At 37.5% G+C, this 15231-nt stretch overlaps 1 protein-coding gene across 1 annotated transcript in view; it reads right to left on the bottom strand.

Annotated features, from left to right (window-relative positions):
- Positions 1-3345: 3345 nt before the first annotated feature.
- CYB5A (cytochrome b5 type A) overlaps positions 3346-15231 on the bottom strand; it is a 46352-nt gene continuing 34466 nt past the window's right edge. Inside the window, exons 2-5 of the mRNA XM_072604097.1 lie at positions 14893-15021; positions 14528-14557; positions 6898-6932; positions 3346-4626 (exon numbers count right to left, since the gene is read on the bottom strand). Coding sequence (XP_072460198.1) covers positions 4545-4626; positions 6898-6932; positions 14528-14557; positions 14893-15021 — 276 coding nt within the window. The 3' untranslated portion in view covers positions 3346-4544. The remainder of the gene's footprint in view (positions 4627-6897; positions 6933-14527; positions 14558-14892; positions 15022-15231) is intronic.

The following is a 15231-nucleotide window of genomic DNA, read 5'->3' as shown; positions in this document are numbered from 1 at the left end:
AAATCTGACTTCAGCTGAGACTTGAAGAAAAGCAGGTGCCAGAGATGAGGAGGGAGAGAATTGTAGGTTTATCGATTGGCACCAACTGCCAGAGAAAATGCCTGGGAGAGTGTCTTGTGTAAGGTCAGATTATAAAGGGCTTTGAATGGCTAACAGAGGATGTTATATTTGATCCTCGAGGTGAAATGGGGCCACTGGAGATTATTAAATGGAGGGGAGGGTGACCTGATGAGGCCTAAACTTTAGGAAGATGAAGTTGAGTGCATTGGATTGGGAAAAGGCTTGATGCAGCAAAACCAACCAGCAGGTTATTACAATAGTCCAAGGGTAAGGGGATGAGGGCCTGTACCAGTGTGGTGGCAGCATCAGAGTAGAGAAGGGGGAATACACAAGAGATGTTACAAAAGTAGAAATTACAAGATTTGACAATTTGTGCCTTCTGCCTACTTAACAATGGACCAAAAAGTGCAAACATCTCTATTCAGGGTGAACAAGAAAACAGAGAAGGTAGAATGACTGTACTTTTTTTTCTTGCCAAAGACAGTATGTAGACATGGAAGGATAAAAATGTACCCCTGAATTCTGATAAACTACATGCCAACTATATGTTGAATGATGATTGCTGAGCTGATATCAATCTTCAGATGTGAGAATACAGAAGTTGATGCAGAAGAGTAAATGTCTCAATTTTTAAAATAAAGCAAACATCAAAAATGTTTGAAAGGTCTCCCTTTTAAGTATGGATGAGACAAGGGAGCTTCTGAAATCCCTTTTAACTCTGAAACTGATTCTTTGACAACAGAACTAAACTTTTCACAAGTAAAATTTTACCTTAATGTGCCTAAATAAACCGTAGAACTAAGCATAAAACACAAGTGACACAGCATAGCTCTACATGGTAAATAGTTCCACTTGCAAAATATCTTTTAAGAGTCTTAAGCATCTCATCTTTGCTTCTTGCAACATTGGTTTGCCATAATCATTCCAATTCAATTTCAGCATTTATTTAGAATCTAGTACTAAGTCACTGTGCTAGGTATTTGCAGAGAATCCAAAGAAAAGGAAGATTCACTCTGTACTTTTATGGAACTCATAACCCTAGGAGATAAAGGGTGTGGTATGTCGTGGTAGTAAGTGCCCTCAGAAAGGTATAAGCAACATTGTGCACTAGAACACTGAGGACAGAAAGAGATCTAGGCTAGAGAGATCAAGGGAATTCATTTCAAGGGTAGAAATGGAACTTAAATCTCAAATAGGATTTCCACAAATTATGTTAAGGCGAGATTAAATTGATTCTGCATCTGCTTAAATCATGGTCCTTTGTCTCTGAACTTAGTCCAGAAATTCAGCTAGTCTGTAATGAGCTAAGTTTAGAATTCCAGTTCTCTTGTGGATCACTGTTATATTCTTGCCTCAAGGATATCTGCTGTCTTTGAGGGGTGTGAATGGACACCAGGAAGCATCTTTATACCACTAACTATGGTTCAAGGATGTCTGGTCTGCTATCCAAAGAAGTTTGCCGGCTATCTCTAACCTTATAAGTGGACTCAAACGATGAACTTTTCTTACTCATGGGAGAGGGTGGTTGCTAAATCCTCATTCCCAGTTTCAAATCAATCATATTATCCCTCATGCTCCAACTCTGTAACTGGTCATGTGTCCTCACCCACACTATGCCTCCAATTCTAACTAATTATAATCTTTCCCCACCTACGAAGTCCGGTTTTGTTCTGTACTCCCCAAAAACTATAAAAGGAGAGCTTTCCTTTTGCTCAGGGTCTTTTTGCTCACTGTAACATAGCAGTCATTAGAACCATTTTATTATCAAGTTCATGCCCTGATAATAAACTATTATCTACTCAGAGAATATGTGCTTCAGTCTACTTTTGTTGAATTTCTTTTGAGAGAAGAGTTCAGGTGGAGATATTACAGGTACAAGGAGAAAACCAAAACACAGACTGAGGGACTGCCTGGTGAATAGTCTAGTGTGTCTAGAGTATGACTTTTGTAAATGGGAGTTTGAACATTATTCTGTAAGTAGTAACAGATATTTTGGATTTTGATTAAGAAAAAGCCCTGATTAAAACTATACAGCAAAAACATTGCTCTAGCAGTTTCCAGCAGGATGAATGGGGGGTAGGGGGGTGCAGAAAAGTCTTGTATAAAAGTCTCATCAAGAAACATTTTGATAAGTAGCAAAGCAGGAATGGAAAACATATTTATGTGAGAGACCGTAGAGAAAGACTGATTATAAATGTTTATTGATAGTCGAGCAACATACTATCAGTATCAGAACTTATTAGGGAGAAGGTAATGAGCCTATGCAGACAAAAAAGTATTCTTCTGAGGAAAACATGTTGACAGGTTATTGACATTATTTGTGAGATGCTCCAAGGTTTAACTTGTGTGACTAGAAAAAGAAGAGTGATCTCAGTAACATACAGGCATGAGGATGAATTGTTTTATTGGTTAAAAAAAAGGCATTTAGGTGAAATCCAATAGGCAGTCTTCTGTGTGGGTCTGGAAAGGGTTAAAGGTCAGAGCTAGAGAAAAAGATTGGAGTCATTTTTTTTCTTACCTAGCCTTAATCATTAAATGGCCATTGCCTCAGAGAAGCACTTCAACGAACAGATGTAGTACTGTCTTTAGCAAAACTCTGAAATAAAATCTCACTAAAACAGGTGTAACCTAAGGTGTTTAGAGTTGTTTTCAAAAATATTTTTTACGTTCATATTTCAACGTGATTGGTTTTCCTCATACTCTTACGTATTTTTCTATTTCTTGCATTTACAAACATGATACTGAGAAGGAGTTCACAGGTTTTATCACATCCTCCAAAGAGGTCCAGGAGACACTAAAAGGTTAAGAATTTCCTGCATGACAGACACTGAAGACCTCAAGAAACAAGTTTTAAAAATAGCTGGTGACAAACAACTTCAGTATTAAGTTTAGAAAATGAACTTCTAGTTCAGAATTCAAGTTTTTGGTTCAGAACCTCACTGATTCTTAACAGCTCTGCATTCACAAAAACCACGTGTCATTTACCGAAGCGCCCTATTTAAAATCCACTGTTAATAATGCATCATTTTGTTCCAGGCTCATGTTTATTCAGAAGTTTAACAAAGAATCTTTCTGCAAGGTAATTTTGTATTTCTGGCACCACAGTTTGCCATTTCCCACCTCTCCCTACCCACTTTCATTCTAAATGTCATTTTCGGTTATAGGTAAAACAGTGGGCCTTTCTCCTTAACCTTAGGCCCTGATTATGTACTGTGGGTGTGTGTGTACGTTTGAAGTGAGAGAGGGAGGATGCTAAACATAACAATGATTATACAACTGATAGAATTTTTTTGAGGAAAAAAAATCAGCCTTTTTAATGCGTAATAGTGGTTTTTCATGTACATGCTTACTTGATTAATATATCAAGGGAAAAATGCATGATCACAATTCATTATGTATGACAGCTTACATTTTAAACATTCATTCCCCCATCATGTTATCAAATAACTAACCTTTCCAAGAGGAAGGTGAAGGCCAGAGAATAAAGGCTACAGACATAATGGAAGAAATCAAAATGGTTCCCAATGGGGGTAAAAATGAACCTACATGCATGAACATAATTTGTCATTCTTTAGTTGGCAGTGAGTTCCTTAAAATAAAAAAGTATCTAAATATCACAAAGGATGCCTTTCAGTCCTTCCTAATAAAAATTTGAGAAACAAATTCCTCCTAATTGGAGCCCTCCAATTAGGGCCTCCTAAAGCCCTCCTAAAAGGAGTGAGTACCAACAAGGTTTTTGTCTTCTAAACAGCATTCCTCGAAAGGAAATTCTTCCCCACTCCCTGCCTCCAAGAACCAGCTGAGAATTAAGGAAGGAGGGACAGGTCTCATTTTATGGGTAGATGTAATCTGTTCCTTGATCAATGTCAGGTTTTTTTTTTTCCCTGAACATTTCCCCTTCTTACCATTATTATCTATACCAGAACAGTTATTGGAAGCATTCAAATTATGACCATTGGGCTTCTTGACTTCCTGAAAAGGAAATTGATCTGAAAAAAGTGCCACAATGGATAATTCTATTAGAGATAATGTCATAATAGACAGAAGCCAAAAACCTCCTTAAAGTCAAGTATCAACATTGATTGCTTGGGTCTAGTCTGCTGAAGGGCTTGTTTTAAAGGCTTCTGAGCATCAAAGATTGATTTATACAAACACACAAAATAGATGCAGAAAACTGTAAGGATTACACAATAATTATAGCAGCTGTTTTTGTTATATAAAGAGTAAAATAGTGATAGAGCATCAAAAAGAGAAACTAACTTTAAAAATAATTTGAATGAAAAGGCACACCCTATAGAAAAGTGTACAGAAGGATAATTCACTTTTTGTATGTCAGGAGGTGGAGGGATGGGAAATGGACACTTTAAAGTTCTCTTTGCAAATGAAGTTGGTTTCTGTCAGGCAAAGTGGACAGTGACAACTGGCTTCTTTATATCCTGGTTTAAGTCAGTCTCTTCTTTTATTGGCTTTTTTAAAAAATCTGATTAGTACTCTGACATGTAGAATCGATACATCAAGGCCACAACAAGTGCAGAGATTGCTGGGATCACCCAACTGGTCCACCAACTAGAAGGAAACAGTGAGAAAATGTTTCAAATATATTGCATGATGTCAGATACATGTAAATAAAAATGATTTGTTCCAGCTAACAATAATTCACCAGAACATCTTTTTCTCTCTGAGACTAAGACACCAGCTGCAAAAAAAGAGTACATGGAGAGCTGGGACCAGCATTAATGCTCTTCCCCCACCCCTAAAAGAGAACTATACCCCACTAGCCTGATATATCACCAGTGACAACACTGGCATCTTTAGAAAGAAAATTTACACTTTATAATAAGGGCTTATCAAGCATATTTATGAACTCCCTTGCTATATTTAAAAAATATGATTCTTAGGTAATGACAGATTATGAACCCTGGGCAAAACATAGGAAAGAGAGCACTTGACTAGAATTAGGAGGTATTAAGTTCCAGCTTTGTCACTAACTACCTGTGGAATCTTGGACAAAGATCACTACTCTGGACCTCTGGCCTTCAGTTTCTTCAAATGAAAAATAAAAATAAGTGGATGATCTAAATGGATTCCTATCATCAAATGAAGTGAATTCTAGTTGTTAAATTCAATTGCTGTTTTCTCAAGTCCTTATCTTATATGGATTCTCTATAGCTTCTGATCCTGTTGACAAATGTCCCTCCTCCCCTTCTGCTTTCATAACCCTGTTCCCTAATGGTTTTCTTATCTGTCTATCCATACTTCCTCAGACTCCTTATTTGACCATTATTTTAGATTATTTTCTACTTTTTCACTACACCTTCTCTCAGTGAATACCCATGTGTTCAATCGTCATTTCCATGCAGATAACTCCAAAATCTATAGTCAACCATAATCTCTCTCTTGAGTTCTAGCCCTATATTGTCAACTGCTTGCTGGACTTCTCCACAGAGATGTCCTGAAGGCATCACAAAGTTGGTATGCCCCAAACAGATTTGGTTAACTTCCCTCATCTAAAATTTGCTTTTCCTCCAAACTTCCATGCTCTCAGTCATTCAGGTTTGAAATCTTGGGAGTTGTCCTGAGTCTTCATTCTCTTTCACATCCTATAAGCTCACCAGTTGCCAAGACTTGTCAATTCTGTGTCCATTTTTCTCACAACTGACCCTTTCTCTCCACTTACATAATCACCACCCTAGTTGAGGTCCTTATCACCTCTCACCTGTACAATAAAAGAGGCAGCTTAAGAATATCCTATTTTCTCCAGGATAAAATACAATCCCTCAGTTTGGCATTTGGCTCCAGCTTATCTTTTAAGATTTACTGCATACTATTTCTCTTCATGGACTCCAGATGTTGCAGTTAAACCTACCTACTTGCTTTCCCAATACCCCCCCAAAAAATTCTCTTTCCTGGCTGGCTCCCCTTGAATTCATTTTCTACTACTTCTACCTCCTCTAAAAATACTTAGCTCCCAGCTCCCCTCAAGGCTCGGGCCATGTGCCACTCCATAGAAGAAGCCTTCTACCTAGGTTGATGGTAGTCTCTTCCTCTTCAAATTATCCAATATCAATACTTATGTATTGATATACTGTATCCCACCTCACCAAACTGAAATTCCTTGAAAGCAGTCTCTTTTCCTTTTGTCTCTCTCCCTGACTCCCAAATCACACATTGAGTACTTATTAGGTACTTTTTCAATTTAAAAACTTCATGAATATTATATTAATATAATAAATGTATATTATACATTTACAACATCAACTCAGTAGAGAGCTTTATAAATTTTCTAAGTATACATCTTCACTTGGATATATTGCCCAGGTAACACCATCCAGATCATCTCTCTAGCCTGTGTAGCTAAAACACACAAAAATTCCCAAACCATATAGTGCTTCATTTCCAATTTGGACTAAGTATCACAGAATCACAGATTAATGACCTGGGATATATGAAAATCACATATTTAATGTGACTTTGTGCATAAGCCACTTGCTGGGACAAATAAGAACTTGAATGTAGATTTTTTTTAAAAAACTAATAAAAATTCACATATGCCTATATTTTCATGTTAAAGAAAATGAATATATAACATACAGCAATATTCTTGACACATCATCTATCCTCTCGCCCCTAAAGTAAATCTTGGCAATCGCACTATAATAACCAAGAGGATTACTGGTAAACTTTGCCTTTGGGTGGAGTTTCTGTAGTTGCTCATTTAATTAGATGCTCATGATAGGTACAGTATTATTTAAAAGGCAGGGAGGGGTGTGGACTACATAACCTTTCAAGCCCCCTTCCAGGCCAATGAGAGATTTGAAAAGAAAATTTATTTCATACCTGCTGCCATTATCAATGGTAGTAATGAGAGTATCCTGAAAAACAAAGATAAAAGCACAGTTAAAAAGAAAATCAAAACATCACACAATCCATAGTATTAAAAAGAAAACCTTTTTACAAAGCAAGAACCTTTTATTCAGTTCAAGAGACCAATAAGATAAACATACAATTTCAGCAATAACTTCTTCTCATACAAAAATATTACACATCCCTATTCAGTTATAATTACCATGCCCTGAAAAATTAGGCTACATGTTATCTGTGGACAATTTATTTAATGTCATTTATACCTACCAGTGCTTATATTAAACAATTTGAAAGAAAACACGAAAAATATTCTGAATTAAAACCATTTGTTCAACTGGCCACTACAGGGGAACAAATGGGTTTTTACATGATACTTGAAAAACCTACCTGTTAACTAGTATAGTCAACACCTTACTTATCAATAATAACAGTTTCTGTTTTCCCTCCCAGTTTGATTTACTTTTTTTTTCTTTTTCTCATTAAAAGGGCCATTGCCTGACCACTTCTTAAAGAAGCCTATCCATTCAATGGACATTACCTCCCCCTAAGTGAGTATGTGAAAAGGCCCAGCCTAAAAAGGCCAAGGTCTCCCACTGCATCCTGGACCATCTCCAGTCATCTTAATGAATGGTCACTGGACCCGTGGAGAAGTGAGGCTGGTGACCTGCACAGCCCTCCCTCACTCAAAACAAAGTCAAGAGCAAGTCATGTCATCATTTCTCTGATGGCATGGTCTTCTTTGAAAACGAAGAACAAACACAACAACAACAACAACTGAACATGGACAACTACTTTCAGCAATGACTCTAAGTATAAACAAGAACATTCCCTAAAAGTATAAAGCAAAGTGTTTGATAAACACCTTTCAACTGGCAAAATAATGGTAAAGGTTGCAATCATAAGAAAATTGTCCACCTGAATTTCAAGTCATTCCAACCTGAAAAAGTGATTAGAACTTAAACTTTTCTCAAACCTCTATCACTCTTAAGACTTACCTTTATGCTTAACCATAAGAGGCAGATAATAGTTTCTTTCACAACTTGGTTACTTTCTATAATATACCAATAAGAATATTCAAAGGGAATCTTCAAACCAGTATAATGTAGACATTTTAATCTGTTGCCACAGTGGTCAATTTTGCCTCCAATTTTGAAGGTTCCAAATGTTAAAAATTAGTGAAAAGAGCTCATAATAGCCACAGAGAAAACACAGGTAGCAGCACTCCAAGTTTAAGCATAAATCACTCCAACACTTAGCAACTGGCTGTACAGCAGCCCTCAGACAGCTCACACAAACACAAGTATTAGTAGTGCCTTCAAAGAGGAACCAAGATAAAGCAAAGTTTAAAAGCCTTCAGTGTCCATTTGCTCTGCAATGCCACAACCCAGAGCACAGGACACTGACTTAATAATTGACTGTTAGACGCAACAAAGCCACACTGCAGTGGAAGTGAAAGAGTCCTCTCACAAAGGAAAAGTGAAAGCAAACTTTTCCAGGAGAAGCAAGCCAAGCAGTTTAGTCCCACCAACCTTGAAAGAGCTCCTTTAAGATTCCTGACACAGTGAAAAGAAATAAGGCAATTTTAAAGAAAGCTTCACATTAAAGACTTCTACCTCGATCACATAACTGTATCTGAACAAAAGTTATTTAAAAAGAGTTAATAGAAGTAGTAGAAACTTCCAAGGTTGATGTGCCTAGACTTAGACACCTATTATTTGTACTACAGTACAAATGGGAATGGGGGTGAGAGGTGGAAAGAGAAGACAAGCTGATGACTTATTTCAACTTGTTTGGCTGCCCTCTTCTCTCACTTTCCTCCATTCCCAATGGCTCCACATTCTTTAGCCTTGGTGTTATTTACTGTGAAACTGGAAATTGCTGAGAACAGACTAAGATTAGGGCAGTATAGCAATCCTGACATTAACACGTCATGCTTTAGTCACGAACAGAATGTTCATTACACATTTAACATATCTGTTAATCAGTTCTGCTTTAAGTCAAAACGTTCTCTAAAAGAATTAGTAAGGTTTATCATATTACACCATACAAACACACTTACAAACATGCTGATGATTCATTTGGGAAACTAAGTTCCCAACCTATCCAGTGTACATAAGCTCCTTGAGGTTAAGAATTGCCTTATTTTTGTCTTTGACTCTCTATGGCATAGCACATTGTTGTGTTTGCTAAAGCAAACTGAATTTTCCTGACTTTCCATAAAGGCAATTACGAAAACTTGTTAGAATATTTTTCTAAGAACATGCTAATGCAATTTCAAAATCAATCAGTGAATTGTTACTAAGTGTTCATTCAGAAGCACTGTGTACCTTTACCTGGATGAGTTCAAGATCAAAAGGCTTTGCATCATCACATACTTTGATTTCCCAAGCACTGCTTAAAACCTAGGATTTAAGATCATGAAAAATGGCAGCAGAAAAGATCAAGGAAATGATATCTATTTCAAGATCTGCCACCAGCTCATAAAGTAACCTCAACTAATTTACTTAAAACAATTTCCATGTCTATTAGGAGGTTGAAAAATTAACCCCCATGAAAAATATAAAATGAAAGAAGTCCAAAGTCCACACAGTTATTCCAATCCATACTATGGCCTATCCTACTTCAGCTTATCAGAAGCAGCACTGTAGCTGGCTTGTTTCTGTCTTTAAACTAACACTGGCAAACACACTGATGTCCACTGCAGAGTTCTGAATTTGGATTCAGAGGATCTGGATTCTAATGCTGTCTTTGCCATTAATTCTCAGGCAAGCCACTCACCTCTCTGCAACTGTTTCCTCCTCTAGATGAGGAGTTAGGATTAGATGATATCCAAGGCTCTTTCCACTTCAACTCTATAATAACTGCTCACACAAGTCAAAAAGGGCAGCATGTTATGGGGCAAACTGCACTGGACTGGGAGCCAGAAGTGTCTGGGATCAAATTCTGACTGTAAACAAACAAGTCTCTCTTCAAGTTCAGCTTTTTCATCTATCAAATGGAGACATGAATACTTAACTCCTCTAACTCACAGAGTGACTGCTGAAAATTAAATGACTGGGAATTGGAAAATGCTTGGAAACTATAAAATACTATTAAAAATTTGTCTATCTACGCATAGGGAAAACTTCTATGTCTTCATGTTTATTTAGCATCAGTAAGAGGATCTGTGGTGTAGTTACCAAAAAAAAAAAAAAGGCAGCTCTGTGTTAGGGGCCAGAAGACTCAGATTTGAATCTCTCTGATATTAGACAACATTCTACCAACTTCACAGGGTTTTCGACATACTATGTACATGAGGAATTATAAATAAAACTCAAATTCTGGTTAAGGTAAGAAAACAATGTCATGATGTTATTTCTCCTCATGTACTCATTATAGCAGATTCAGACTAATTTCTAGTGTATCCAGGCTCACCTAATTTCACAGCTCATCTAGATCTATTAAGCAAGTAGCTTTCAGAAGCTCATTAACAGTAATGAATTATTCTTTCTTTTTACCTAGTAATGGATCACTCATCTTTTAGATAATAAAAACACAAGAAATACCAATGAAAAGTAATTTGTTTTCCTTTCTTGTTGTGTACTTAAGGCCACTAACATGAAAAAACTACCAAGTTATCCTCCTCACAGATCAGACAAACTGATCATCTTTACATCTCAAAAAAATAAAAGTGGTGAAAATTAAAGGCCATTGTAGTTTCCCAAGAATACTGATCTCTAGATCCCTGGTTTATGACATGATCAAACATTTTCTGTACAGTTTATGTATGCCTATGAAAGGCAGCATGGCATAGTAGAACAAGAGATGGCGTAGGAGTTCAGTGGTGCAGATTAACAGTGGGCCTAGAGTCAGGAAGACCTGAGTTCAAATTCTGCCTAAGACACTTACTAGCTGTGTGATGCTGGGCAAATCACTTAACTTCTTTCTGCCTGAGCTTCCTCAAATGTAAAATAGGTACAATAATAGCATCTACCTCACAAGGGTGCTGTAAAGATCGAATAAGATCTCTGTTGGCACAGTGCATGGCACGAAGCAGATTAGGCACTTAATAATGCTTGTTTCTTTCCTATCTTCAAAAGACTCGGGTTGAAGTCCTGCCTCTAACACAAAGTGGCCATATATAATCCGTGACAAACCAATTAACCCCAGCACCCTAAGCAGATCTCCTGATGCAAATACCAATTTGCACTGATGGAAAGAGTTTCCTCACCCTATACCAATGAAATCACAGGTTCAGTCTGCCGAGGAATGTTAAGGGGTCCTCTGAACTTGTCTGCCTTTGCCCACCTTTACTGCACCTTTTCCTTCTCTCATGCCACCCCCTCTTTAGGTGGAGATTTGTTTTCTCCTTCTTCTTTTGTCCTACTGTTATAAATATGCAAACTTCCATATGGATTGTGAACGCTTTGGGTTTCACATGCATGTTCAACTCTCTTGTAATAGGGAATCTTGTGATTCCCTATTGACAAGTCCTTACCTATACACCTATGGAATGCTTCAAGAAACATAATTTTTTTCCCACCTGAATCTGCTTTGTAATGAACAATGAAGGTCCAGGATTTTGTGGTGTTGACATTTCATCTACCTTCTATAGTTCATATCAGCATGTTTTATCCAGAATTATTAAAATGACTACCTCAATTCTGCTAACAGTTTAATGAAGGTTCTTAACACAAATTCTTATGACTGTAAGCCCACTACAGTGATGTTATTTTAAGAAAACCAAGGACATGAACTATGAGCTAATGAAAAGGAAAAAAAACCCACCTTCTATAGGTGTGCAAATACCATCCTGGGACCTCTCAGACCCTTACAGTCTAACTGAAGGAAGCATTTTTCTTATTTGTATCTTCTTTGAATAGCTGTTATTATAGCTGATTATATCTTTGCTGTTTTTACCAAATCCTCCCCATTATTTTAAAATATTAGTGTGAATTTGAGGGCATCAGATTACCAAATGAATCAGAAGTATTCAAATGAAAAATTTTCAGTATTAAACTTTTTTCTTCTTCTAGCATAATGGTGTATTTTGGAACCGAATACTAGGTGCATACTGCCTAATTTTTCTACGCACAATGAGGTAAATATCCAGGATGGTCTTCACTTGGGACTGGATAATGCTTTCCTATATTAATAAATTGTGTGGGTTTTGGCCAGTATTTCCTCAGTGAGTTTGCCTGTTTGGGTAAATTGTACAGGGGAAACCAAATCACCTTTCAGAAAAAAATGAAGGTTTATGAAGTTTGTGTTTATGTTTTTAAGGAGAAAGGAAAAAGAAATTCCTTATCTGTGTCTGAATTTCTTGATTTCCATGCTTTTTCCTTCTCTAGTCAGGAATAAAACTGGATTTCAAAAGCTTGCACTTTCTGACAGATCATTTACCAAAATAGACTGGTCTGGCTAAGGGTGTTCTTCACACTGATATGGAAGACAGGAGAACAGAGAAAAGTGTGGCAGACTGTTCCTAGGAGGAGGGCTATTTTTCTCATATAAAGTGAAGTGCTCCTGTGCCATTCATGAGAAATTTGAGCTACTATGACGTCACAGACCTGGAAAGCCTAAAGAAATGTCCTGCATAGGAACACGAAGTTACACACTCAAATAGGAAAGGGACAACTTCTATGCCAAGAAGTGGCAATTCTGGTCACTCCATTTAGTTAAAGACACTGACAATCTGGGGAGCATCCAGGAGGCAAACAGTATTGTTGCAAAAGATCTTGGGCACCTGCCATGAAGACTGGATGAAGGCCCTGGGAATCTTTAGCCTACAGGTTTTAAAGCTCAAGAGGACATGCCAGCTGTCTTCAGGCATTTGAAAGGCTTTCATGTGGAAAAGGGAACAAATCTCTTCTGTTTGGCCCAAGAAGTCAGAACCAGAAAATAATGAGTGGAAATTACAAGGAAGCAAATTTAGGTTTGATATTAGAGTTACCAGAAAGTAGAAAGGGCTGCCTTGGGAGGTTGTGGGTTCCTTATCACCAGAGGTATTTGAGTAAAAGCTGGAGGGTGATGTGTCCAGTGCCTTGCAAAGGAGATTCCTTCTCACATACTGATTGAACTCAAGAGCCTCTGAGGTCTTTTCCTTTCCAGCTCTGAAATCCTGTTAAATGTATGTAAGCACAACCCTCACTCTTCCTGTTTCCCTGACCTGTGATGCCCGCCTCCTTCCCCACCTTTTCTTCAAGCTTTGGTCCCACTTGTTATCCGAGGTACACCTGAATTCCTGCTTCATTTTAGAAGCTTTTCCTGGTCACAGTATCCAAAAGTGACCCTTCCTATTACTCACTGTCCATGCCATTCATTAATCAGTGGTCCAAACCATAGTTAGCACAGGCTACCATAGGATTTGCTTTCAACAAGTTGTCCTTATTTCATGATTACACTGTTCTTATACCTTACCTTATCCCACTTGGCTCCCTAAAGTTTTCTTCCTATATTTATGCACAACTCAGGTACACCTCCATCCAATTTTAATTAAATAATAACAATTAAATAAATAATAATAATAACAATAATTAAATAATAACAATAGTTAACATTTATACAGCACTTACTCTGGGCTAGGCATCGTGACATCTGTTTTACAATTATTATCTCATTTGATTCTCATAAAAAACCTAAAAAGCAGCTGCTGTTATTATTATCCTCATTTTACAGATGAGGAACCAAAGGCAAACTAAGTGACTTACCCAGGGTCACACAGCCACTTAAGTGCCTGAGGCAATTTTAAACTCAGGTCTTCCTGACTCTGGCTTGAGGTTCTATCTACTGAGCTACCTAGCTCAATTTCTTCATTGTGGCCTTAATACTTGCCCATTATTGGTCACACTACAATGCCTGGTACTCACTAGGTCATTCCTTGGTGCTGAGTATATGATTTCTGTTGGCTCTTACACACAAGAGCTAGATAAAAGCCAGTTCTTGCAATCTTAAATCACCTCACATAGGGCAGCAGGTCCTGAACCATGCCTGGCCAGTTACTAGTTGATGGAGCTATGATGACATCCATGCTGTTAAGTATCCCAGAGGCTGAGAATTCTGTGATTCAGCAGTGCCTATATGGCTAATGTGAGCTGCTGCTCCTACTTTGTATCTTTCCACTGAATAAAGAACTCAATTTGACTAGTTAATGGAAAGTGTCATGACTTGGCTCACTTAAAATACCTCAGAGATATTTACCAGACTGGATAGTGTTGAATGAACAGTTGTTAATAATCATTATAAAAACATCTAAACTGGTAAGATGCTTAAGCTGCAGAGTAGGTACAGATGTGAACTGGATAAAAGAGTTTCCTCATATCAGTGTAACCACAAGTCTTGTTGAAAATGTCTGAAATAGTAAATCATCCTAGTCAAGAGTGCAGACGACTCTCTTAGACGCTTAGAAACACTATGTTTCTTATGCATTTAAGTCCCAACCTGCCTGACAAATAAGCAATTTCACTTTAAAAGGAAAAAGTATCTGGTAAGCTGACTGGTGTAAATTAAGCAAATGAAACAACTTGACATTAAGAAAGTAATGCTTGCATTTTGGAACATGCAACATACACACTTAACAATGAGTTTCCAACAGCAAAAGTTTGCAGGACAGTTTGGTACTTACTGCAGGTTTCTTTATTTTCCATCTGTCATCCTGCAAGAAAAAACAGAATTCAGCACCATTAGGATGAAAGTGAGGACTATACAGCACTGTTTCTAAAATGTTCAGTCTTTATTTTGAGGTCTTAACAACAATAACTTAGGTATGTGACCAGGATACAAAAACAGGTATAGGATATTATTTCCTGAGCGGGATAGAAGGAAAGGGGAGGTAATAATACAGAGAACCTACATCATATAAAGTCAATTATTTTTTCTTATCTTTCTTGGGAGGGAGGGACACTTGTGGTTGTTTATATATGTAGCCCATGGGGCAGAAAATGTGATCTAAGATCAGTAGGGACAGGAGGCTTCTAAGACTATACTCACTGGATGAAGTTCCCCAATGATAAATGTCTTGGATAATTCTCGGGCATCTGTGGAATGCCCAACATCCTCAAAGTTTTCAGTTGCATCACCTCCAGCTTGCTCCCTCAGAACTTCTTCTCCACCAGGATGCTGTTTTTTTAAAGTGAGAAACAAAAAAGCCATCATTATAGGTAAGCATCAACCCTAGGGAGGATTTATAATACAGAATATTTCAGAGGCTATTATTCACTAAAGAACAGAGACAAGAGATGAAAATCAGAGAAATGTAACACAGAAAAATCATCTTTTGAAAGCTTTGTGGTCAATTCTTTTCTTGAGGACTACGTATTTAAGTCTGTG

Source organism: Notamacropus eugenii, chromosome 4 (genome assembly GCF_028372415.1).
Source record: "Notamacropus eugenii isolate mMacEug1 chromosome 4, mMacEug1.pri_v2, whole genome shotgun sequence".
NCBI classification, from domain to species: domain Eukaryota; kingdom Metazoa; phylum Chordata; class Mammalia; order Diprotodontia; family Macropodidae; genus Notamacropus; species Notamacropus eugenii.
Note: the sequence above shows the minus strand (reverse complement) of the source record. Positions and strands in the feature narration are given on the sequence as shown.